At 38.2% G+C, this 26459-nt stretch overlaps 1 protein-coding gene across 12 annotated transcripts in view; it reads left to right on the forward strand.

The window, feature by feature from the left end:
* Positions 1-26459, forward strand: part of NRXN3 (neurexin 3) — a 1013224-nt gene that overhangs the window by 436294 nt on the left and 550471 nt on the right. For all 12 annotated transcript variants that reach the window (XM_061997781.1, XM_061997782.1, XM_061997788.1 and 9 more), the window contains 4 exons: positions 7904-8023; positions 13318-13699; positions 15076-15266; positions 15764-15937. In XM_061997781.1, coding sequence (XP_061853765.1) covers positions 7904-8023; positions 13318-13699; positions 15076-15266; positions 15764-15937 — 867 coding nt within the window. The remainder of the gene's footprint in view (positions 1-7903; positions 8024-13317; positions 13700-15075; positions 15267-15763; positions 15938-26459) is intronic.

Genomic DNA, 26459 nt, shown 5'->3' on the forward strand with positions numbered 1-26459 from the left:
TTTCTAGCATCTTTTTCTCGCTATTATTGTGATTATGATTTTGCTTTGTAGAATTTATGGTGAAATTTGAAACGGGAAGAAAAACTCCAGTTTTTTTACTGTTGATAGCATGGTCCATCTATGTTTCAAGATACATTGATGAGATTAGTGAGAAGCTGTTTGATTTTAGTCCCTGTACTATTATATCTACTAAGGAATAAACAGAAGAATGAAAGAAGAATGAAATTTCTAGCTTTTTTTGATTAGCATTGCATCACTTGAAAGCTAATAAAATGTAAACCTGTCTTAAAGAGATAAAAGAGATACTATTTTATTACTGTAGTGATCTGCAAAAGACTGTTCATAACTGGAGCTATAGTAGCCAGTTAAAAAGTCTGTCCTAGCGTAAAATTTTGTGAGGTTTTTCATGTTTTTTGCCCATAGACTAATTTTTTAAGTGGCAAACTGCATCCTTTAAATGAATATACCAGAAGTAAACAGCTATTTGCTATTAAGGGGGTGAATCTGGATTGAAATTCTAAAATAATTTTATTCATCACTGAGGTGTAGTCATCTTCAAAGCAAAATATATCAGCAGGTGAAACCTGGAAAGCAACACTTTGGGAACTGTGCTTGCTTTATACTTCTATAAAACTGTCTAAGCAGCAGCTTCAGTGAATGAGATTGTTTCCCTTTAGTAGCTGCTGCCTCTAGTCCCTGTGGTAGGAGCTGCTCCTGTGATTGTCTGCCTGCCTGGCTTACACTAAGAGTTCTCTTGACCTTTGCTCTCAGAAAATCTATTGCATACACATACTTCCTTAGGCAGATTGTACATGAGTCACAATATAGTAGCTTCTGAGTTCTTTATATTTATGCTAAGGCTTTTGTTGCTCTTGTCTGTTAGGAGCAGAACTTTGTGGCATTCTGGCCAATGTGAAGTGTTTAATATGACAACCCCATCTAAAACCAAAGGTAGAGCCAGTCTGACTGAAATAACTTTGAAGTTTAATTAAATTGTTTAATTAAACTGTTGGAAGTCTTTAATTTTAAATGCATGAATGCTTGATTATTTTTTTTCATACTTTCATGTTCTTTTTTGTCCTCCACAGCGGTTGAGAACAAAAAATATCTTTCCTTAAAAGTAGAAATATCTCCCTCAATAAAAATTGGAAAACTTCTGTTACTGTTACAAATAAATAGTAGCTTGAATAGATATTTTAAACATCAATTTCATTTTTAAACACTGAAAACTTTTTAATTTAGCTTGAAATTGAAACATTTTGAATGTTTTCTAAGACAGAGTAAAATTTTCTTTGGGAGAAAAAACATCATTTCACTGAAATTGTGATATCTCTTTTGAAGGCTTTTAGGAGGGATCAATTTTCTGTTAATACAAATGTTTTCCCAATGTCTGTTAGAAATTTGTGCTGTAGAGATACACAGTAGTTATGTAGTCTCTGAAAGTGTTAAAATTCAGCAGCAGAGAAAATGATGTAAATATGAATAACTCACTTCCCTTGATAGTAAAAACCTAGACACAAGTGCAATTGGTGCCAGGTAAGTCCTGTACTATGTATGCAGTCAAAGGATCTCCCTTTTTGTTCTTGATCACACATTATATTTTCATCATGTGAAAAACACAGAACAATCTCTGCGCTAAGTTTTGTTTCAGAGCCTTATGAACAAGCTGCAGCCATGTTGAATGCTGCCTGAATTCATGTGAAGTCTTGTTACAGCCATTGTCCAGAATGTCTGTAAATCAAAGCAGCAGTCATTCAATGTGATGCTACATGCATTTCTAGCAAAAGCAAGGAATGGTATTTTTTAATATAAGGCTTTTTGGTTTTTGTTTGTAAAGGCATTTAAAAATACATTTTATCCAAATAGTTAAACTAAGATTAACTTATTTTTTATAAGGTTTATAGGGAGTCTAAGGTGTGTTTGTGGGAGAACTAGTAGGATGGTCTTGCTGCTTTTCGTTTATTTGTTGAGTTATTTCCATGCATACGTTTAGTTTGGCTGGGCAGGTATCTTATTTGAACTTGAAAAACTAATTGATTCTGTGGGTATTTAAAGAATTTTGTATATGCACTTATTATTGCTGTGCAAATGTAAATAATTAAACTTTGCTTCTGGACAGACTGGTATAAATCATGTTCAACTTCATTGATTTCCCAATGAAGCCACACTGTAAAGCTGTAAACATACTTTTCTGTAAGCCCTGTGTTTGTCTCTTAAGTGTGTATTATGTTTTGTTTAAATTGGGGTTATACATGGAGGTGATCCTGTTCCTTAAGGAAACGGAAAGGTTGGTGCAGGTAAGATCCTCAATGAACGTATTGACTATCTGTAGGGAAGTACAACTGCTTATTCCTAGTGGGCAGCTAATAGTTTCTTGAAAAGGAGGATTCTAAAACCTGAATATGAGCAAAACAAATGTATATATGTGTGAATATGTGTTGACTTGACTGAGATATGTACACAAATGCCTGCAATGCACTGGGAGTCTGGGATTACCAGTTGTTTCCTAGCAATTAACAATGCTCCTGGAGTTGGACGGTTGATCCTGGTCAAGGGAAAGACCTTCCTAAAACACTTTGTCCATACTAGTGCTGCCTGAAAATACTCGACAAAATTTACACCACTGACTTAGATATTGAAGGTATTCAGAGCAGTTGCCAGCTCTGCTTCTGAGAAATACTTCTGTTTTGATATTTGTCCTGTCCTTTGTAGGAGCTCAATACATATTAGGAAGCCATAAGGAGTGTGGATAATTGGCACTTTGGAATAAAGTGTTGGTCCATTTCTTCTCACTTCCTCTCCTCCCTTGCCTTGTTCAAACCTGCCTGTAGGAATTGTGGCTGAGTATCTTTGGACTTAGAATTTCTGCCTATATTTTCAAAATACCATATATGGAAAAGAGAATTCTGTGTTTAATATGATAACAGCTACATAAAATATCTGCCATATTGCATAACTATGAACAATCATTTCATGATTATTACGAAATATGTAGTCTATATATAAAATAAAATTATCTTCCAAAGCACTATTAATACCATGGGAGATGAGAAATAGGTGAGATGCTGGCTTCATAAACTTCCTACTCTGTGCCATGCTGTTGGGGCTACAGTGAAGAATCTCACTGTATGATTTTACTAGTCACTTCTGGATATTCTTTAGGGAATCTCTGAATGTCAAAACGTGGTGAATGAGTTTCCTGTAAGCTTTCAGAGAATTTGTCTAGCTTGTCTCAAGATTCATTCTCATGTTTAAGAAATCTCTGAACACGTCTTTCACACTGAATCACCCTTCACTGGTCATTTTGTAAAAATGTAAGTAAAACCATCCACTGCTCCCCAACCCACCCTCAACTCCCCCAAAAGAATGAAAAATAAAGAGTGGGGGCAAAAAGGCCTCTCACTGCCTGGGAATGCTGTTGATATTCCTGAAGGATTTCATCCTGGATAAAACAGTCACAAAAATGCATCTTGCCACTAAACAAAGTTGAGATGGCAGCTGAGCATTTTAATTAAAAGGAGAAAAGCAGATAAAATCTTGTAACTAAGGGTCTTCTCTAAAAAGCATTAGTATATCACTGTAGAATTATTTATTGTTGTAACGGAGAAGAGCCTTTTCTGTACTCATCAATCTGGCAATGTCCTTTCTGGTTGTCTCTTCTACTCTTCTGTAGGCTTGAATATTTGACCACTTCTGTAATATTGGATAAGAGATGCAATAATGAAGATGACCTTGTTTTATGAAGGTCATTTTAATCATTTAAATGGCCCAAATAATGACAGCTTGCGCCAAGGGTAAAAGCATACTTTTTGATCCATGTGTAAGGAAATGGCAAGGGAATTAACTCTCTCCTTTCCCTTCCCACGGAAGGGAAATTCTGTGTGCTGTTAACTGCCGAGGTTAGAGACAACAGCCCGTGTTTTCAGAGCTATTGTTTTAACCACATTCCTCTGACCAGCTTTGTGTTCTAAATGAGTGAGTTCTTGGAGGCCAAATGGAAAGCAACTTGGCATTTTCAGAATGCATGAACTACTTTTTGATTCTTTCTACCTCAGCATGTCTGTTCTTAGCACTTTTAGATATTCTGTTTGTGCTAAGCTATTAATTAGTAGCCATATATAGAGAGAATGATTGGGACATCTTGGACAGATTGGGTAGAGTTCTTCCATGTTTGAAGGCATTACCTAGTTGTTTTTTATGAACAATCTGAGTTTTGAGTAGGTGTCAAAGGATTTGCAAAAGCACAAGGAGAATTCAATGCAGCTGAATCAAGTAATATATGCTTAAGAAGCCTGAACTGCAGCTTGACTAATAACCAGAATATGGGGATGCCCAAGAGAGGTGTTTTTACTTCAGGTGAAGTAGTGTTTGCCACTTTAAAATATCAAAGATGTATGTACTAGTCTGCCTCATTTGAATTTGAAAATGAGAGATAATGAGCGATTCTGAATGATTTACAGATCCTTAGAGGACAATAGGAAGGAGGATGAAGAGGACGAGAGAAACCAACATGAGTCATGCTCTGGAAGCTTAACTATGAAGTTATTGCTACAGTAGAAACTTTCTTATTATTTTTCCTATTGTGTTGTCTTTTGTTATTCATAAAAAATAAATGAATTGCAAAAATTACCTAATGCCCAACTACCATCTCATCAGAAGTATTATAATTTCCAGGCATCCACCTGATAACATTGCTGCAAGAATTTCTTGTCTTTTAGCATAAAAAACTGCTGTACAAAGGGAAAATTTATATTTCAACTTTTTAACCTTTGTCCAGCTGAACTTCTGTTTTGCTTTCTCCTACATCTGGATTACCCTAGTTAAAGGATGGTGTAGGTGCAGATAGCTTGAAAGGAGGAAAAAGATAACCTACAAAACCACAACCCTACCAACTTTCATCTAAACATTTGGTTCTGTGTGTTTAGCTGCAAGACCACAAAAATGCCTTGCTGGATAGGAGATGATATTTAGAGAGAACATTATCCTTCTGCTACTTGTGGTCCAATTCCTTTCTCTTTCCCCTAGCATCTGCAAATGTTGGTTTAGGAATTTTCAAATCATCTTTTTAAAAGTGACCACACATAAATATTTATATAATAACAGCACATAAAGTAACCATGCTCAATGAAAAGAAGTTTAGCATCCAGATTTGGGAATCCCTCGATACACAGTTCATGGAACCATGTAGGATTCCATGGGATCTTACACAGGGAGCAACAATTCAACTAATGTTGTGCAAATGAATAATGGGTCCACAATTTTGCTGCTTTTCAGGTCAATCTACTTGCTACATAAATATCTTGAAAGTTTAAACAGAGTAAATATTTAACACTTTGGCTTTTTTTAAAATTAAATTATGTCTGATTTGAAAAACTTATGAGCATGCTCAAGAGTATTCAGATGTATTGATTTTTTGCATGTAGTTATATTTGAGTAATCCTACCAAAAGTAGCCGATGCCCCTTGTTATATACAAAATTAGATTTGTGAGTGAACAAAAGTATTAAAATCTCCTATTTTGTTTTTATTCTTCTGATAAAATATTAAATTGGTTGATCAAGACATGGACTTACATAACATGGAATAATTTTCATCCACAAATTAATTTTCAAGTTTATTAACCCAAACTGTTTACCAGTTGCTTACAAAGAGCATCTCTCTTGGAGACAGTCTTGTTCACTTGGAAAAAATGTTGGTAAGCTGAAACTTTCTACTCATTTATTTGTGACCGTGAAGCTATATTTTCAAAGAATCTAGTCACATAACTTCTGATAGTGTCACAGTTTTATTTGGAAACTTATAGCATCAAGATAGCAATAACAAGCCAAACCAGCTCATTTTGGCTTCTTTTGTCAGGGTTGAAAAGTGGGAACTAGAAGGTCAGCAACTTCAAGTTACTCAACCATGTTGAACAGAGAGCTACTGCATGGAAAAAGTATTGTCAGCTGAGGAAGTCTGAGTCTCTCTTGTCTGAGCCCTCCATAGTTCTAGACCTGTGGAAAAGTGTTTGGTTTTGTTTGGGTTTGTTTTTATTTGTTTTTTTTTTTTTAGATAATGGTTTTGCTGCTTCTCCCTTCACATGCTTACAAGTGACACTGTAGAAGCACATAGGTCTGGGTTAACTCCTTTATCTTCTTACCTGGGAATTGGTTGTGAGATGTTTCTCCTGTTAATGAGAGATTCTTTGTAGCTACAATATATAACTCTCCATCCTTTTAATGCAGGAAATTACTCTTTTTCAGGTCATTGTAGGGAAAACATTTTTTCAGGAACTGCATGAACTTGTAATGCGAAAAACAGGATATTAATTTTGCTTTGGTCTCCTGTAGGAGTCCCCTACTATGCATGTTATATCCTAGCTGAATGGGACACCACCTTCTTTGCCTATATTCACCCCCCAACAAGAAGCAGTTACTCTAATACTACTAGTGAGGCAGTGTGCACACTGTGGACAATGCAAAGTTCCTGGATATTTTTTCTCCCCTTACCTTCAATTCTGTCTTACTATGGAGTGTGCTACTCTTGTTAGTCCACACCATGACATAGATCCGAGTCGCTGCATCTACTCCTGCAGGGTTTTGCTTGAAGATGTGTACAACAATTTATTCTGTGTTATGTAACCTATCCATTGAAAACTGGTCAAAATAAGTGCTGTTTGTGGGCTCTCTGAATAAAAAGATTGATTTGCTCATGTTGAGAAAACATGGATAAATAATCTGCATATTTGACAATAGTTTAACCAGTTCAGTAGTCTGAGCTGTAGGAGTGCTCCTTATTGACTCTGTCCTTTCTCTGTGTCTTGTTTTTTCTTTCTCGTACTCCTCTTTTGACAGTTTGGACAATGGGCCCAGACCTGATGTGCTAAAAGTTCTGCTGTCCTCGTGCTGCACTTCTCTGATATACCTATGTCAAAAAACCATTCTCGTACTGTACTGAAATGAGCATAGATGCTTTTAATTTAGCTCACACCATTATTCAGTTTTACCTACTGTTCAACATGAACAGTTCTGGTACTGTCCTCTGAACAATTAATTTTCTGAGTAATTGCCTGTCAACTGTGATGGGTGAAGAGCAAAACTGAATAAATATGGGTAGCACTAATACCATTTTCCCAGGAGCATTGTTTGCAAGGGCAACTGTGGTTTTACCCTTTGGAGAAAGGGCTTCTCTTTCCCTTTTGACATGTAATTCAGGGGGTGAAGTAAGCACCTTATAGCCAGGCTGCTTTGCCAAAGAACCTTAGAGCAATCAGCCAGGTTGGTGAGTGGTTGTCTTCCTGTGATTTTAATTAAAAAACCTCAACTTGTTTTTAGAGGGTGGGGTTTGAGGTTTTGTGTGATTTTGGGGCTTTTTTTTGTGGTGTGGAGGTTTTGTTTGTTTGGGTTTTTCTTTTTTGATTTCTTTTTTTTTGTTTTTGAGAGTGAAAGACTGAAACCATCCTGGTGTTTGATACCCAAGTGTTTGAGGGACCAGTGTGATGAACTTCAAAAAGACAACCAAGCACCTTGGGGTTGTTGTAGATGTTTAGGGCAGCAAAATTCTACTGTAAGGGCTTAACTTTAGAGACAATTCTGTCACCAGCTTGTTTCTCTAATACTCCATTGCCCTGGACAAAGACTTTTGGAAATGGATATCACAGCACAAGAGAAATACCACTGTTTTAAATGCATGTGACCTCTGGGCTCAGTGGAGGAAAGCACTTCACTGAGTGGAAGAGTTTGTGTCTCTGACTTCCTTTGAACTGGGAAGGTGTAGGTGTGAGGATTGATTACAGGTCATAATGCACCTACACAGCCTGATAGACTGTATCACACCAGGTTGATTTTGGTGATTTTTTTTTCCATTGAAAATACTTGACTAACTGAGAGTGTGGCTTTAATTGTCGTACCTATCACAATCCCCAGGCAAGGGACCTGAAACTCTTTATGCTGGGCAGAAACTCAATGACAACGAGTGGCACACTGTCCGGGTAGTTCGGCGAGGAAAGAGCCTCAAGCTGATGGTGGATGATGATGTTGCTGAGGGTAAGTGTGATGTATGACCATTTTTTTCATCCTTATCTTTGTATCTCTATTCAGTTTCTTCTTTTCTGTTACACCCATTCTCCCTCTTCTTGTACCTCTTTTAAACCCCTTCCTGTTACTTGTGTATTTAGTGTTACTATGTTGAAAATGAATGTTCAGTTTCAAGAGACTGTTCTTAGCCATAAACTTCTATGACAACTATGATGATGTTAAATGTGGGATTAGAGGCAGATGAGCTTGCACATATCCAAGAATTCAGAGGTGCTAAGCCCCATACTTTCTTGTGCTAGGTTCTGTTTTGTGTATACCATGAATATATCTTACTCCTGAGCCACAAATGTGTCTCTCCAATCCTTTCTACTGCACATGCATTCCCATGATGGCAAACCTGTGTTTGGTAGAAGTGTTAGAGAATGTGGGTGTCTCTCTCTGCTATTCTGGATTTTTTGGGTTTTTTGGTTTTTTTTGGTTTTTTTTCAAGTTCCTGGGCTCTTGGCTCAGACCCATCCGGAAGAAAACACAGAGCACTTTGTTTCCAGCTTCATTTTACAAGTTAGATTGTACTTTTTACCTTAGATTCGTCTTTTTCATTCATTACAAAATTTTATAGGCAATACTTTTCTGGTCAATTTTCTTACAGCAGTAAGAGCCAGAAACAACTTCTTAATTTTTTTCCCTCTATTTTTATTTTTCTTTATTTTTTTTTTCTTGTTTTTAAAGGTCTAAAATTTTCATAGCTGTATATAACTCTAGGAATTAGGTTTTTGAGAAAAACACCATTGATTTGAAGGCTGATAATAGAAATGCAAAAAACAGTGGCCCTAGATGCAATTCTAACATGGGTATATTAATTTAGTTGTGACCCATGCTGTTTCACCAAATGTTGATGTACTGTCTCTTGAATGGCTTGTACTCAGAAGGCAACTAGAATGAACAGCTGCCTTAGGCAGTGCCAGACTACTATATCCTATCTCTGCAAAAACTTATTTTAAGTAATGTGGATTATTCGGAAAGCCATGGGTTAGGATTTTGAAATAAGCCCCAAGAAATGGATTTGCTGGAAAATGACTTGATATGTATTTTCCCTTTGAAGTAAAGATATGCTGTGCTATATAGACTGAGAATTTGCAAGAACAAATCAAAAGTCGCACTCTTTGTTAGAGTTGGCAGAGGTTTACTCAACATTAGTTAGCAGGAAAAGATAATTTTATTTAAGAAGAAACTTTCTGAATTAGTATTTTGTCTTGCTTGCTTTTCCATTTAATTCCTGTGGATATGCATTCTTAGCAAGAACCATGAGGTGGCACTCTCTGCATTACCAACCGAATCCCTGAAAAGCCATCTGTTGGTTTGATTTTTTTTTTTTTTTAAGTCTCTTTTTCATGAAAATTAGTTTATAAATAATAATGATACAATCTTACACTAAAATAGGATGTGCATATGTACATGTGTATGAATTACATAATTAAAGATGCATTACAGCTAAAAATATCTATTAAAAGAATGCCATCATGACAAACTCAGAAGTCAGAGTTAAGATTTTCTGTGCAATCTACATCCCACATCCTTAGGCAGATAGTAAGATAATGTGGTCTTCAGTGATGTGGTCACATAGATTTCACCCCCCCCCCCCCCAGGATTTTTGCTTTAGGCATAGATCAGAAGTCTAAATTGTGCCCTCAGTAAAAATAAACAGCCAATTTATTTACCATCTTCTTTCTTATTGCTTATTTGGAATAATGCCTGCCAACTAAATTTTGTTCTACATATAGAGCTATTGCTTCCCCCCCCCCCCCTTTTTTTTTTGTGTGTGTGTCTGTGCCACTCATCAATATGTTTATACAGAAATAAAAAGCTGTAACTGAATTTATTCCCATATCGTCTATGTTATATGAAGTGAGTAGGAGTCTTTTTCCCATTTTGTCTATTTGGAAACAAGGCACCAGATTAAATTTCGATGTATTTGGTACCAATCTGGCATGATTTTTCAGTCATTTGTATGCACAAATATTCAGCACGTCTGTAAATTGGATCCTGTAAATTAGCTTGACCCTGCTACTTGGAGAACTAGGTCTAGACAATTAATCACCACCTATGAAAAATTTGTGATGAAGTAACTGTCTTGGCTTCCTGCAGGACATCTAAAGGAGAGACTGAATTCAGTTCCCCTACACTGCATTTTGCTGCTTAATAACAAACCCTCCTCCCACATTCCCCCCTGCCTCAGAACAGACCTCAGAACATCAGTGATAAATGAGACACAAATATAGCAGCCATATTCCTCCCTACAACATCGTGCTAGAACCCAAATACCACAGTTGGAGGCAGATTTTTTTTTCTGTCTGCTACCATAAGCTAAAAAGCTGCTGATTGCTGTAGTAGTTAAAATACTCTATATAGAGCACAGTGGAGGAATTAGAGTAGAATTCTACAATTGAGGATGACAGCTAATGAAATCAGAAGATAACAGATTTCACTCCATGGTTTCTTAAGAAAATGTATCTCTGTCCTGATTCTGGTCTGGTCTTGTCCTTTTTAGCTTTTTGCTGAATATTTCCTAACTTTCTACACTATCACTGTTATCACTGTTGTATTTCTCTCCAGCCCATCCCAGTTTTCTCATTTTTCTCTTGTTATAGAATTCTAGGCTCAACTCTTATAATCTCCCTCACTCCATTTTTAATGCTCTCTATGTCTGGGTTCCTTGTTCCAGCATACCTCAGGTTTCAGAAGTCTGGCTTTCCTTTCCATTTTCTTTTCCATTTTTTTTCCATTTTCTTTCTGGCTTTTTCTTTACAACTTCTTTGCATTTATCAAAGACTAGAAGAGCTAAGGAGAGGCATCTTCTTCCTCTTGGTCCTTGACATCTCTACATTTTATTTTTTCTGATCTTTTGAAGTAAATAAGTGGTATTTATTTTTTAATTTTTTAAAAAATTTATTTTATTTCTAAGAAAAAACCCAATTCTTCTAGTGTGGAATAATCAGAAACTTCAATTTGCTAACATTACAACTGAAACAGCCCCTAAAAATCATAGCAGTGAGACGGTTTGTCTAAACCGACTTTCTCATACACAGTTTCCATTCTTGTTAAATGACATTTTTCAATCTAAAATCTTATTATTTCTGATAAAGAACTGTTTCAGGATTTAACAACATTTGCATCAGTACTGACACTTGAATTGCTGAATAGTCACAAATATGTGATGCTTTTCAGCTGCTTGTAAATTTGTCCAGCTGTATCTGCTTGGGTTGAAGCTTTCTATGTCTTTTATAATTGTCTTTAAATTTAGATCCAGTGCTAAATTTGGGAATAATAAATTCCTCACAGCCCCCCACTGCCAGCATCTCACGATGTAAGCTCATCATGGGGAATAAACAGGAGCTGGAACTATGTACTCACAAGGTTGACCTTCTACCTGGTCTAGATTGAGCTGCTTCTGCAGGGGAGTTGGACTAGATGATCTCTAAAGGTCCCTTCCAACCCTACCCAAAAAGGGTAACAAAGAGGAGCTGGGTGACTACAGACCAGTCGGCCTCACCTCCATCCATGGAAAGATGATGGAACGACTTATCCTGGGTGATGTCTCCAGGCATTTAGAGGACAAGAAGGTCGTTAGGAGCAGTCAACATGGCTTTACCAAGGGGAAGTCATGTTTGACCAATCTGATAGACTTCTGTGAAGACGTAACCAGGTGGAGAGATGGTGGTAGTGCAGTGGATGTGGTTTATCTTGATTTCAGTCAAGCATTTGACACTGTCTCCTACAGCATCCAGTGTGAACTGGATGATCAGGTAGTGAGGTGGATTGTGAACTGGTTGAAATGAAGAAGGTAGAGACTTGTGATCAATGGGGCAGGGTCTAGTTGGAGGCCTGTATCCAGTGGAGTCCCTCAGGGGTCAGTGCTGGGACCAGTACTGTCCAAAATATTCATAAGTGACCTTGCTGAGGGAACAGAGGCACTATCAGCAAGTTTGCTGATGATACTAAACTGGGGGGAGTGGCTGAGACACCAAAAGGCTATGTTACCATTCAATGAGACCTCAACAGGCTGGAGAGTTGGGCAGAGAGAAATCTAATGAAATTCAACAAGGGCAAGTATAGAGTGTTGCATCCAGAAAAAAGAACCCCATGTACCAGTACAGGTTGGGGAATGAACTGTTACAGAGTAGTGTAGGGGAAAGGGTCCTGGGGTTCCTGGTGGACAGCAGGATGAGCATGAGCCAGCAATGTGCCTTCGTAGCCAAGAAGACCAATGGCATCCTGGGGTGTATTAGAAAGGCTGTGGGCAGTAAGTGGAGGGAGGTTCTCCTCCTTCTCTACTCTGCCTTCATGAGACCACATCTGGAATATCGTGTCCAGTCCTGGGTCCCTCAGTTCAAGAAGGACAGGGAGCTGCTGGAGAGAGTTCAGCACAGGGTCACAAAGATGACAGAGTGGAGCATTTTGCTTATGATGAAAGGCTGAGGGAGCTGGGGCTCTTCAGCTTGGAGAAGAGGAGACGGAGAAGTGACCTTATTAATGTTTACAAATATATAAAGGGTAGGTGTCAGGAGGATGGAGCCAGGCTGTCCTCAATGATGTCCAGTGATAGGACAAGGGGCAATGGGTACAAGCTGGAACATAAGAGGTTCCAAAGAAACATAAAGGAAAACTTCAAAACCCACCTGGATGAGTTCCTGTGTGACCTACTCTCGGTGAAATAGCCCAAGGGGTAGGTTGATGATTTAAATATATGGAGGACTTTGCTTCCTTGTTGTGTGTTTTGCTCCCTCTGTGCTCTTAAAACAACAGGAATAATATCAGATGCCAGGAGAAAGCAATGGAATAAATATTAGCAGGTTTATGACTGCTCTCACTGCTCATTCTTCTCTTTTTATATTAGTCTGTGGGGTTTTTTGTTTTCAGGAAGCACACTTGTAAGAATTGTTTCAGAAGTGTCTGAATTGTTTGGCAGATGGACTGTTGGACCAGAGAGATCACTGTAGGCTTTAAGGGAGAAGGGTAGTCATCTTTACACACAAAGTCTGTGAAGCACAGGAGAAAATAGAGAGCTTGATGCCCATGGTCTTCTAGTCCTATCTTCTCTCTTCTGCTAGATTTTGTAACTGCTAGCCTCAAGCTGCTCCACCAAGAGTCCATACATTCTTTCTTATGCAAGCTGCTGAAAAGTGACCAGATAGCATTAAATTAGTTCTGCTATTAGTCTGGAAACTGGATGGTGAAGGGATTCATATAACTTATTACTGATACCTGAGCTTTCTACATATTCCTCCTTGTTTCTATTTTTGTAGGCACAATGGTTGGTGATCACACTCGCTTGGAGTTCCACAACATCGAGACGGGGATCATGACAGAGAAACGGTACATCTCTGTCATCCCCTCCAGCTTCATTGGCCACCTCCAGAGCCTCATGTTCAACGGGATGCTCTACATTGACCTATGCAAGAATGGTGACATTGACTATTGTGAGCTGAAGGCACGCTTTGGTCTCCGCAACATTATAGCTGACCCTGTAACATTCAAGACCAAGAGCAGCTACCTGAGCTTGGCCACCTTGCAAGCTTATACATCCATGCACCTTTTCTTTCAGTTTAAGACCACCTCAGCTGATGGTTTCATTCTCTTTAACACTGGTGACGGCAATGATTTTATTGCAGTTGAACTAGTCAAGGGGTAAGTGACTTTCTACTTTATTCTCTCAGTTTGTTTATAGATAAATTTACATGTAGGTGAGCTTAGAATGCTTGCATAAAGAGAAATTCACTTCATACTCATGTTTTCTGTTTGCTAAGGTATATGACAAAGCACTTAGACATGAACACTAACCTTAAGAATACTGTTTTATCACTGATTTCTATCTGTGACTGAGGAAAAACACTTTTACAGTGTGAAACCCTAATGTTGTAAGTACTTTCAGTCTAGTTAGATTAACGTTTGTCCTTTTTACCTTGCAAAACAATACAAAGAGGAAATGTGTGGAGGGTCTAAGACTCTCTTCCCCATTTTATTTTTTTTTTTCCTATAACAGACTAATTGTGTTTCCACCATATTCATTGAAGGACAAAAAGAACATATGGGCTGCTGAATTTGTATTTCTACTAGTGATATGTGAGGAAAAGTGAACTAGGATTGCTTTTGCAATGCTGTATTGTTTTCACAAGACCAACAGCCTGTTAAAAAATATCCATTTTTAGCTGAACAAATTTTGATCTGTTATACTCAGGCAGTTGCAGTAGTCATGTTTTCCACAAATACGATTTACTAGTCCTGTTTATTTTGGTATAACTATAGCTCAGTCTGACTCATTTTTAACATTGCACGTTTTTCTGTAAGTGGGTCATTCAATAATACAAAAAACAAGAGTCATGAGCTCCTCGTGCTCTGTTGAGAGTTGAATTCTGTTGTCTTTGGTTTTTTTTTTCTTTCTGAGTAGAATATCTCTCTTCTATTCTCAGGTGGATTTCTGTGTTTGAACTATATAAATAATTCAGAGTAACATTCCCATGACTTCAGTCTTTGTTAGGGCCTTTATATTTTGCCGAAAGCTTTGCTAATTGTTTTCCAGCTGTTTGAATAAGCCTAAAATCTCATGAGAATTTTAGTACAATATTTTGAGTGAGTTTCCCAATTAACTTCTTAAGGGAGTTATTCAAAACTCAGAATGAATCTGGGGAATACATGCCCCAAATAAGCATATCTGTGTTGCTTTCAGTAAATTTATCAATATTGCCAATTAAAAAAAAATGTTGCACAGACGGGTTTTTGTGGATCTGCAAGAACTTTGCGAAAAAGAGGAAGGCCTTAGGGTTAGAATCTGATTCTCTAAATGTTGTCATCTCAAAATACTAATTCTGACACCTTCTTAGTGGAAATGAGTCAAATGTATCTTTTCAAAGCAGTGGCTAGTGTTTTGACTCACTAGAATTTTCTAACACAGAGGTTCTTCCCTCTGTGACTTCTCTAAATTAATTTATCAGCTCTGGCTAGAATAAAGGTCAGTAGCACTGAAATTCTTAATCAGTTTTAACCAGTTCTTGCTACGTTTGCAGGTACATACACTATGTGTTTGACCTTGGAAATGGACCTAATGTTATCAAAGGCAACAGTGATCGTCCTCTTAATGACAACCAATGGCACAATGTCGTCATCACCAGAGACAACAGTAACACCCACAGCTTAAAGGTGGATGCTAAGGTGGTCACTCAGGTTATCAATGGTGCCAAAAATCTGGATCTTAAAGGTAAATTCTGCAAGACTGACAGTTCCCCCCTTTATTCTTGTGGATCTCAGCCAGTAAACAAGAGAAAGCTTTTGAGAACTGTGCGTTACAAAAGAACAAAACTGTCATTTGCAGATTTTTGTCTTTCAATTTCTTTTTTCTCTATATTTGGCGAAATCCTGTAACAGAATAGTTTGTCATATTTTACTTTTTCAGATTTTGATTGTCATTCTACAGTTTTTTTTTAGTTAAGATGCAATTACAACAGGTGTTTTTTTGTTGGGGATTTATTTCTCTGTGTGTGGTGGTTTTGGTGGTTTTTTTTGTTGGTTTAATTTTTTTTTGTTTGTTGGGGTTTTTTAAGAGAGGCAGAAATTACTTTTTGCACAGTATCTTGCTCTGCTTTAGACTTTTTCTGGGCAGCTATTCATCTTGCTATACTCATGTTGAGAGGTGGGGAAGGCCACTCCAAAAGGTATGTAACTTTCTTCTTGTATGTTTATCCCTTTCTCCTCTAGGTGATCTCTACATTGCTGGCCTAGTTCAAAGCATGTATAGCAACCTCCCGAAGCTAGTGGCTTCACGTGATGGATTTCAGGGCTGTCTAGCATCTGTGGACTTGAATGGGCGTCTGCCTGATCTAATCAATGATGCTCTACATCGCAGTGGGCAGATTGAGCGTGGATGTGAAGGTATAATTGATTCCAGAGAAGTTCCCCGCTCAAGTACTTCCCTCTTATTTCATTGCTGCACCCTGTGCATCTATTTGTCCACCTTACTGCCCATTTAATTAGTTTGCTTTCATTATGACATCCTTCGCTGCACTTGTGTCTCCCAAAGGCAACTTAAGTGTAGCTAGCTTCTGTCGGAAGCTTAGCAGCTGTTCTCTTGCATATGTCATCCCCTATGAGGTGATACTTCTAGTAGTGGAAAGGATGGTACTGGGATGGACTACTATTTACTAGTACTTTTCTCAGAGTGATTTATTAGCGTTACAGTATTCTTAAAATGCTCTGCAACAGGTTCTGAGCCTTAAATTCACTTGTACTTCAGAGTGCTTTTTTTAGGGTTCAGCAGATGTTAGAGGCAGGGGAAATGGAATGTAGAAGGAAGTGAAAATTGAAGATTGGACCAAAGTAGGAGTTCTTTTTTGAGACAGGCCTCTGATGAAAACACTGAAGGCATTGTCTCTGCTGTCTGGAAAACCTTTCTCTTCTGTAGTTGCTCTTTTTTCAGATAGTTTAGAAACACACATGGTGAGTGACTTTTTGAAGCATGTCAGTAGTAGTGATTTCTTGAAGCTTCTTTAAATAACTAACTGGTCTTGCTAAGCTCCTCTTAATTATAAGAATGTTGATATCACTAGCACTGACTCAGTAACATGCATGTAGCACCAGTTCCCAAAGCACTTGAGATACTCACCATCAAAAGACAGATTTTTACTGTCTGGGTTGAGTGAAAATCACCATTATGTTTAGCTCTACTGAATACCAGTCTGATGTATGCATGTTTCTAAGATGATGTCTCAAACTGATTCTTCAAGACAGGACTTCACAAAGTGATATTACTCCTTGATTGTATTTCCCTATGGTGTCAAGATTACAGATTACATTGTGCTGAAGCCTTGCCACTTGTCAAGACTGTTCCTTCTTAGGACTGAATGTATCATCTTAGTGCTATCTTTGAGTATTCATGAAACACCAGATTGGCAGTCCAGTTAAATCTGATCCCTTCCTTGTCTCCCAATGTTTTCATTGGCTGGGAACTTCTGTATGTCACATCCTTCCTTCAAACACTCCCACAATAATATTCTGATTTGTGAGAATTTTGTGTCCTGTCACAGAAGCTCAATCAATGTCAGCTTCAGTGGTGCACAGCAGTGAGCTGTTCTTTTACCTGTCCTTCTGCTGTATTTAGTAGTGTCTCTTAACTCTGTTGTTCCTTGTGGAAATGAACATAGTGTAGCAGAATTTATAGCTTTGCCCATTTATGGCAGAGCCAAAATGTCAGAAAAAAGTGCCTTTTCTCTGGTGGTGTGTATAAGGTTCAAGGAAACCAAAATGAATTTATTCTGTTTTTTTTTTTTTAATTCCTTTTTTGAAATGTCTTCTTGGTGTACTGAAAGCCTTTCTTTAATATTAGTGATTTCTGATCAAGCTAATTTTAAATAGAAGAATTATCTGTTGGCTATGTAGCTTGCATGTTATTTCTGCTAGCTCTTCTTCAGAGGATCTCTCATTGGACTAACCTGTTCTGTGTGTGGCTCAGGAACAGAGTCAGGGTGCTTTCCCAGAAGACTGCACTATTATTAAAGTTATGATATTTCCTTTTTCTGTATCCAATGTAGTTCTTTGATTTAATGTTCTATTACTGATGTTGTGTTGTGTGGTTAGTGCTGCTCCTGAAACATGTAATGTGGCACTTGTATGTGCCAATCTAGTACCAGCACACCTGATGCCTGAAAATGGAGATTGGTTTACTCCTAGAAATGTCAGAAATGTGAATTCCCCTTGTCTTCTAAAGCCCTTCAAACAAGATTCAAAGTTGGAGACAGACTTAAAAAAGTGTGTGAGGTCAATGATGGCCCTTAGTCAGCCTTTGGAAGAACTCGATCTTGGAAAGCAGTATCTGTGCTGCCTTCCTTACAGTCCCTGCTCAATACCAAGAGGACTGCTGAAGAGGAAGCCACTTTCTTTGCCAACGTGCTCAGGATTAGTACAAAAAAACCCCAAACCCAGCAAAATTAGGTACACAGAAAGATGCTTCATTTATTTTTTTGATTCACAGCAATCCCCATGGCTTGTGCACTGTCTGCTGGTGCCTGTTTTTACAGTTGCCACTGAAAGTTGCACCTATTTCCCCTGTCTCTAAGGAGAGAAGAACTCTGAATATGTTTGGTCCTTGTTTGAGCCTCTCTAATTTGTTTCCATCTGAAGTGATCTTGGATGAAGTCTTAATGATTTTAAGGGCTGAAGTCCCAAGCAGTTCTTGGTGTCTCATGATGTTTAAATGTATTTGTAATAAACAAGGGTTTTGGGGTGAATAGTTCTGCTGTGTGTTGATTTTCAGAACATACCCTTATTTCACCATGAGAGACAGTTGGAGTAGGTACATAAGAACATGCATGCTTAAAGAAATGTCATTCCATCCCCACATGAATCTTGCTTTCCAAATGTGGTGTGAGAGAGATTTTTGCTAATGCTTATCTCTTCTTGTGGCTCTGCTTTCAGAAGCAGAGGAGATACATGGTGGAAGATGTTTTTTCTGAAACTGTCAGTTTGATCTCAGGACAGAATCAAAGGATGTGTGGAGGAAAGAAGCCTGAAGAAGAGTAGAATGTGAGATGTAGGTCAGCATACAGTACTATCCTGCCTAAGACAGACCAGTCTCACTATAAAGGGATGACATCATCGCATCCTGTCTGCTTTTCTTATCTCTATTCATGTATTTCAGTGCCTTATTCCGTACCACCAATTAAGATTTACAAGTTTTAATAGGAAAAATAATGTTATCTGTTATTTTGGTTCTATGGCTGCCACCTTTTCTTTAGTTTGAATAAGCCATGGAACTTCCTTGGCCATGTTGTTCCTCTTATACACAAGCATTATTCAGCCTTGCTGCACACCAAAGCATAACCAACCACATTATACAATTAGCTGTGTTCCGGTGATGGGTGAGGCAGTGCTCCTATTTAAGCAGGAGCAGGAAGCACTTTCAATATGAATATTTATGTGAGAGCTTTTTGTTTGAGACCCAGGGAGTCCCAAAGCAATCTTAAGCCATATATAGGAGTCATTAACTGAAATGCAGTTTCAAACGATCCTTGAGACTGAAAGTGTCTGATGTTTAATAAGTGTGTAGTAGTGCTAAAAAAAAGGCCTTTAAAGACTGAGGGCAAGAATTACTTCATATCTCATTGCCTATCAGTTTTATTCCTATATTTATTCCTATAATTTCTTTAAATTATCTATGGTGAGACTTGTTTAGGATAACACAGCTAAGTATCCTGTTCATTAGCTGAAGCGTCAGCTTCCTCTTGCATTATGCAACTTCCTTGTGAACAGCACAAACTTAAGGTTTCATCTTTTAAAGTCTACCACTCAATCACCAGTGTGCTGGACAAGATGACAACTGCCACACCAACATGTTTTCTGTTGTGTCCTGCAGGACTATTGCTTTTGGAAAATAATTTTGTGCGTGATTATCTGGAGAAAGAGAGCCCAAGTGTGTGATGTCAAATGGACCCATGAAGTTAAAGCTCCCCACCACAACTCACTGTTTTTTGGATGTTGTGGTCTGTTTTATTTTTCTCTCTTGCAATTACTGTGGTTCTGATTTTTCAGGAACAGGCAGCTCTTCATTGTTCTTGGAGGTCTGGTCAGATCTGTAGTGGCAGCTTGTATTTCCCTGAAAGGTATTTGGCAAAGCCAGAAACCTTCTTGCTGTCTCGTCTGTAAAATCTGTTCTCTGTTGATGTACTATGCACAACTGTGAGAAAAATGAAGTTTCAGGATCATGGCATTATACCAATATATTTATACCTTTGCCACAAGGTATCTTTAGCTCTCATGCTAACTGCAGCTTTCATCACCATCCTTTACATAATAAGAGGGCCTTTCCCCTTCATCACCCAAAAACCGGAGTTAGTGAGAGCCTGAAAGAAAAGGTACAAAAGGTAGGGAAGTGGTTAAGACTTAAATGGCCCTAGTGTTAGGTCAGGCTACCAAACACTGAATAGGTAAAGTCAATTCTCAGAAGACTTACAGACTTCATGTTGGGGGCCTGCTTCTACTGGATGCTTACAAGGCAAGTCCACCACCTACTTTGGGCCTTGCTCTCCATACCTGTAAAATAGGCGCATAGGAATCATCTGTTAGCTATGAGAGTATGAAATTCAACTGCATCTTGCAGAGCACTTTGAAGTGCTGTGTAGAGGCCCCTAGAGATGAGCAAAGCATTAGAAACTGAAGAAAAGAAGCCCCCTATTGTAATGTAGTCCAGCTCAACAGCCTATAGGCTGTGGTTGGAAATTTTTGTACAGGTCCTGATTTAAGTAATGCAGGCTATTTCCGTTTGTGTGTCAGACGTATATAGCTTGAGAGAAAGCATGTCTGCAGTGTGGTGTGTATGTAAGAGTTGGAGGATGGTGGGACATGTTTCAGGTGACCTTCTTTCCCTCCTTGAAAGTAAACCAATTTATGCTTCAGATCACTTTCTCCTTGATTCTAGAGTTCTAAAATCAGTTCTTTTTGCTCAGCACTTCATTTCCTGGTCTTACTACTAGATAAATGGATAAGAGTGACTTACTGCTTTTTCCTCACTGGTCCTGGAAGAAGTTAAGCACATGTCCAACCTTGTGTGGCTTTTGAAGAAGTTGCCCTAAATAATGTCTGCTTCCTGCATTCCTGGGGTATTCTTTTCACCTCCATTAATTTCCCGTATGCTCTCATGTGTTTTCTTTTCCTTTATTTAGACATCTTTATGTTGCTTACCATGCACATTAGAGCTAGCTGGAACTCAACTCCATGTTCTAAAGACACTCACTTCATTTTTGCCCCCTGCCAAACAAACCTGCAGCAGTGATTGAGGAACACTATATTTCTCCCACAAGGCAGTTTTCTATGTGCTTTAGAGATGTGGCTGCTTCTTCTCCTCTTCATCCTTCTTCTACTGATAACAGCTTCGCACAAAAGACAGTGATTATTATTAATCTGACTGACACTGTTGCAGATGTTTGGGGACCTTTTTTGGTTCTAATTTAATCTTCTTCCCAATCCTGCAGTAAAGTCATAATCTTGTGCTACTTTCCATGAAATAGTATAGTTAACCTTTGGAATTCATTGGTGCATGAAAAGCATGAATGACACATACAGACTGGATATCAGAAACACATTTTGCATACTAAGCATTATGTGGAAAAAAAGAAAGTCTAATCTCATGCTTAAAATCTCACAGCAGGATAAGATCAGAAAGGATTTCACTCTTCATCTGCTCAGTAGTGAAACTTCAAATCTGGTGATATTTCACTTTCTTTGTGGAATCAAAGGTTGTCTATGAAGGAGAAAAATGTTACTTTATTCCATGATGGCTTGACAGCTCTCCTGTTCTTTATGCTTTTGTATTCCGTTGTCACAGTGCTACTGGAATTATGGAACAAATACAGGCTTTGCTTCAGCTTGGCTACAAAGAAGATGAGGACCAGGGCAGTTAGGAAAAGGGCTTGTTACACAGAAATTACTTGTTAGAATATGTGTTGAAAAAGTTGCATGAAGAAATGCATCCTCCTATTCTCTCCACCTCTCTCCTCTTTCTTTTGCATTTTGTTTCAAGAACCAGCTCATGAGAGAAGGTAATTGCCATCTTGAGTCATTTATGGGCTGGAAAGCAATAGCAAAGATTCAGAATGTTAAACTTCATAGGAAATACTGGAAATGGCATCTGTGCATGTCAGTTTGAATTTATTGGGTTGTGAATAAAAAAAAGGAGGCAATGGGAGAAAGGGAAAGCTACGAATTTCTCTTCAATATCAACTGTGATATTAGAACTTTTTAAGAACATAAGGTTATAAAGGTGAGTATGCACTTCTTAAATATCCATCTTTTGAGCACTGAGGTCAGTGATTTGATGTTTTGTTGTTCCCATTGTGTGTATAATAGAAATATGTAACCTTCAGTGGCAAGAGATTCCAGAGCTGTTGCCTGTACTCCTAACTTTGTCTGCTACTTTTTCTCTTCTGCTGGAAGAGAAAGCATTAGAATCAGGGTATAACTCATAAAAAAAAATTTATGTGGCTTCCTTGTGAACTAAACTCCATTAAAAATAAAAATAAAAAATTGTGTGCATACATGGAAGAGCATCAATGGTATTGTTTTGGTTTACTTTTCTATGCTCTGCAGTTTTCAGAAAGTCTGCTTGGATCTTCAGACAAACATGGTAGAGTTATGATTTTCTTTTACAATTTGGACTATTATTTGACTGCAAGTAACAAGATAATTTCCACCTATGTGAAAGAGTGAGCTGATACTACTGTCATTTCTGTTGATTGCTCTGATGAGATTAACAAAGATGATGCAGATCTAAACTCTGAGCTGTCTCTTTGCCTGTTGATCCCAAGTTTTCTTAAAGATGTGTTGAAATCCATGAGCACACAACAGAAGGCAAGGTTTTACTGTCACTGTCCAGTGTTAAGTTCAATTCTTGGGATAAACAGAAGTTGGCATCTTCTGGAGTCATGAGTCCCCTGTGATTTTATGGCAGTAAATCTAGTTTAGACAAAAAATCAGGGCAATCTGTACTTTTATGAGAAACAGAAGATTTAAGTTCAGATCCAGAGCCTGGATGTAGAAACAAAAGAAAATGTTCTTGACTGATGTGCTGAAAGTCAAATAGATATTTTTTTTACTTGAATGCTTCTAAGCCTTTCTCAAATGAGACAAAACCTCTCAAACTATTGATAAATGCTGAGAGATGAGTGTTAAAAAAGTGGGATTTTTTCCCTTTTTTAAATATCTGTAAATTGTGTGACCTCATCTATTTGTGAATGAAATACATTTCCTCTCACTTGTATGTGGTTTTGTTACTTGTTGTTTGGTTGGGTTAAGGGAGCCACGTCTCTCTATGTCATTGTTGCTCATGTTATCATTTTTGTCTGTATTGATTATGCACGTGGGCTGTGACAGTTGTACCAATTTTATTTATTTAAAGTGATGTGACCCTGATTTATCTGCCTTTATACTAACATATTTATTGGTTTTTTGCTTTTACTTTTTTTTTTAATTATTATTTTTTGCTAACAAAGTTGAGTTGACCAAAACTGACCTGCAAGGTAGAGAAGGTGGTTCTTCCCCATTACTGGTTTGAACTGAAAGATACTATTTGATGCCTTTTACTGGATGCAGTCACACCTCTGAGACAGGAATAGAATACAAAACCCAGCCCCTGTAAAAGGAATATCTGGGTTTAAGAAAGATATAGCAAACAATGGAGATGTTTTTGTTGACCTGGGATGTTTAACTGCATCAATCTCTGAATATCCATAACAGCACAGGTTGATTTCCTGAAATGCCCAATGATTGTTTCGGCATATTGCTGTATATAGCAACAAAGAAGACCCTCAGATCTTCATAGAACAAAAAGGTGGCTTGGGTTCTTCAGTACTGATCTTGAGGAGTAAGACCAGGAGGAAAAGGCTAATTTTAAACTTAGACTTGAAAAAACTCCCACAGAAATAACTTTCTGGAATTTCAGATTAAAAATATAAAATAATTAGAGAAATCTAATGACAACAAATTCCCTTAGTAATGAGATGACATTTTACAAGTCATAATTGATCACACATGAGAATGGTGATGTCTAATCCCTTTGTACCTGCTTGTTTTTGTAACTCTTATGTGTCTCTTTTTAGAACTTTTTACTGGATAGTCTTGATTTTTTTTTTTTTTTTTTTTTTTTAGTTAAAAAGGGATCAATCAAGGGTGTTTGAGCTAGTCATCAACCTTTTGTTAATGTGGATGGCATTTAAAATACTAAAGCTACTTCAGTGAAAGCCACTAAAAGACTGAGATTAGCTTCAGTAGAAAAGGGAAGAAAAATAGGGAGAAACCAAGGAAGATGTCTTAAAGAGAGGCCAGATAATAATTGGGAACATGCCACTCAAATTACAGAGATGATGGGGCAAAGAGTACAGTCAGAAAACCAGTTTGATGAAGGCTAATTCTTAGGAGACAAATGAAGGTTTAATGGTACAATTAGAATCATAGAACCCACCCTTTAGATATTTGTAAATGTTAATAAGATCTCCCCTCAGTCTCTTCTTCTCCAGACTAAACAGCCCCAGTTCCCACAGCCTTTTCTCATAAGGAAGATGCTCCAGTCCCCTGATCATCTTGGTGGCCCTGCGCTGGACTCTCTCCAAAAGTTCTCTGTCTCTCTTGAGCTGAGGAGCCCAGAACTGGACACAGGACTCCAGATGAAGCCTCACTGGGGTAGAGAAGAGGGGGAGAAGAACCTCCCTTGACCTGCTGGCCACACTCTTCTTGATGCATCCCAGGATGCCATTGGTCATCTTGGCCATGAGGGCACATTGCTGGCTTATGTTTAGCTTATTATCAATCAGGACTCCCAGGTCTCTTTCTGCAGAGCTGCTCTCCAGCAGTTCAACCCCCAGCCTGTACTGGTGCATGGGGTTATTCCTTCACAGATGCAGGACTCTGCACTTGTCCTTGTTGACCCTCATGACGTTCCTCTCTGCCCAACTCTCAAGGCAGTTGAGATCCCACTGAATGGCAGCACAGCCTTCTGGGGAATCATGCAACGTCTTCCTATTTCACTCTCTGAAATAGACACAAGACTTTCCAAGATTTTACATATCATAGAATGGTAGGGGTTGGAAGGGACCTTTAGAGATCATCTAGTCCAACCCCGCTGCAGAAGCAGGTTCACCTAGATCAGGTCACACAGGAACATGTTTAGGTGGGTATTGAAGACCTCCAAGGATATCACTGGAATTAAGTTTTTGTGGCATTAGTTATGTGTTTACAGTGAAGTCATGATGACGTTGCCTACCTGAACTAATTCCATAGATGCAATTTTCAAATTAAAATATTGCCGTTCCATATCTCAAGTGTAGACAGGTAACAAGTACCTTTGCTTCCGAATATCATCTGCATTCTTAGGTAGTCATTTTGACATTCTATGTGTTGGTAGAATAGGTAAAAATGTATTTGTAGTAATGAAAGAAATGTTAATAGATAATTTATTACTGTAGCATTTGTTAGTAGATAGAAGCATATGAGGAGTCACCCTCTTACCCAACAGAGAAAGACACTGACAGCCTGAGATAATTTTAGCTGTTGGACGTATATGAAGCATTGAATCTGAAAGATTTGACAGCCTAGAGGTAGGCAGAAGTTAGTGTGATATATTGTGCTCTGTGCATGTGGAGCATCTGACTGTGACCACGTTTTATTGTCATCTCTAGCCTATTCCAAACTGTAAAAAGTTGAAGTACTCTGTCTTACAGAGGGTAGAGATTTAGACAGTATTAGGTGCTCCCTCAGGTATTTCTGAAGTTTGTGTAAATGCAAGTGGTAAAGAATGAGACAGAAAGAATAGGAAAGGCACATGGATTGAAACCAATGTAAGGATAAAAAGCATCCTGGAAGTAGACTGAGATGTAAATAATTTAGGATTAAGGTACTCTGTGCCATCCATTCAGACTGTGTCAGGGAATTTGGGACTTGAGTTAGACATCACCAAGTATTGTATCTCTCTGTCTGCAGCTGCTATTGGTCTCTCTAGTCACTTGTGTCCATCAAAATTCAGAACGCATGTCCAGGAGTTCCTGCTCTATATTTTATACCCATTGAAGTGGATGCAGCATCAAGAAGAGGTCATGGAACAAACAGATTTGTTGGTTGGTTTGATTTTTCCAGAATTGTCAGAACCTAAAGGCTTGTCACAGCAGTGACGATTATTGCAACTCATGCTCATATTGTTACAGAGGACTTAACCGTATAGGAGTATTTGCCCTTCAGAGGGAGATGCTTGATCACATTGAAGCCTAAGGGAAAATATTTGTCTTGAGTACAGAATATGGATTATTGTTTTTTCAGGAAACCAACCTTTGCTAAATAGATTGGACTATTTCAGAATAGGTCATGAGGTACTGCTGTGATTTACAGTAGGGAAAGGTGGTTTTCCAATTGACTGCGTTTTTCAGTTTCTCCTTTCTGCTTTTAGTTTCTGTGTCTGAGTGTCTAGATACTGTTTACTTTCTCTACTTCATTTGCCTCTCCCTGTCCATTGTTGCATCTGAAGTCCAGGCTTACTCTCTTTTAAGCAGTTGACTTTTTGTTGTATTGTTGGGGTTTGATATTTTTTTCTGTTTGTTTTGTTATTGTTTTTCTTCCCTCACCAGCATATATATGAGCACTTTGCTCAAGATCTTTGAGGTTGCTCAGAGATGGAGAGTGGCAGGGTAATAAGAGGGAGTGTCATTGTTTAACCCCAGATGGAAACTAATCAACACACAGTCTCTTGCTCACTCCCCTGGATGGGATTGGGGAGAGAATTGGAAGGGTAAAAATTAACGACTCACGAGATAAGGACAGTTTGATAGGTAAAGAAAAAAAAAGCCATGTGTGCAAGCGAAGCAAACCAAGGAATTCATTCCCCACTTCCCATGGGCAGGCAGGTGTTCAGCCACCTCCACCA

Source organism: Colius striatus, chromosome 6 (assembly GCF_028858725.1).
Source record: "Colius striatus isolate bColStr4 chromosome 6, bColStr4.1.hap1, whole genome shotgun sequence".
Taxonomy (NCBI): domain Eukaryota; kingdom Metazoa; phylum Chordata; class Aves; order Coliiformes; family Coliidae; genus Colius; species Colius striatus.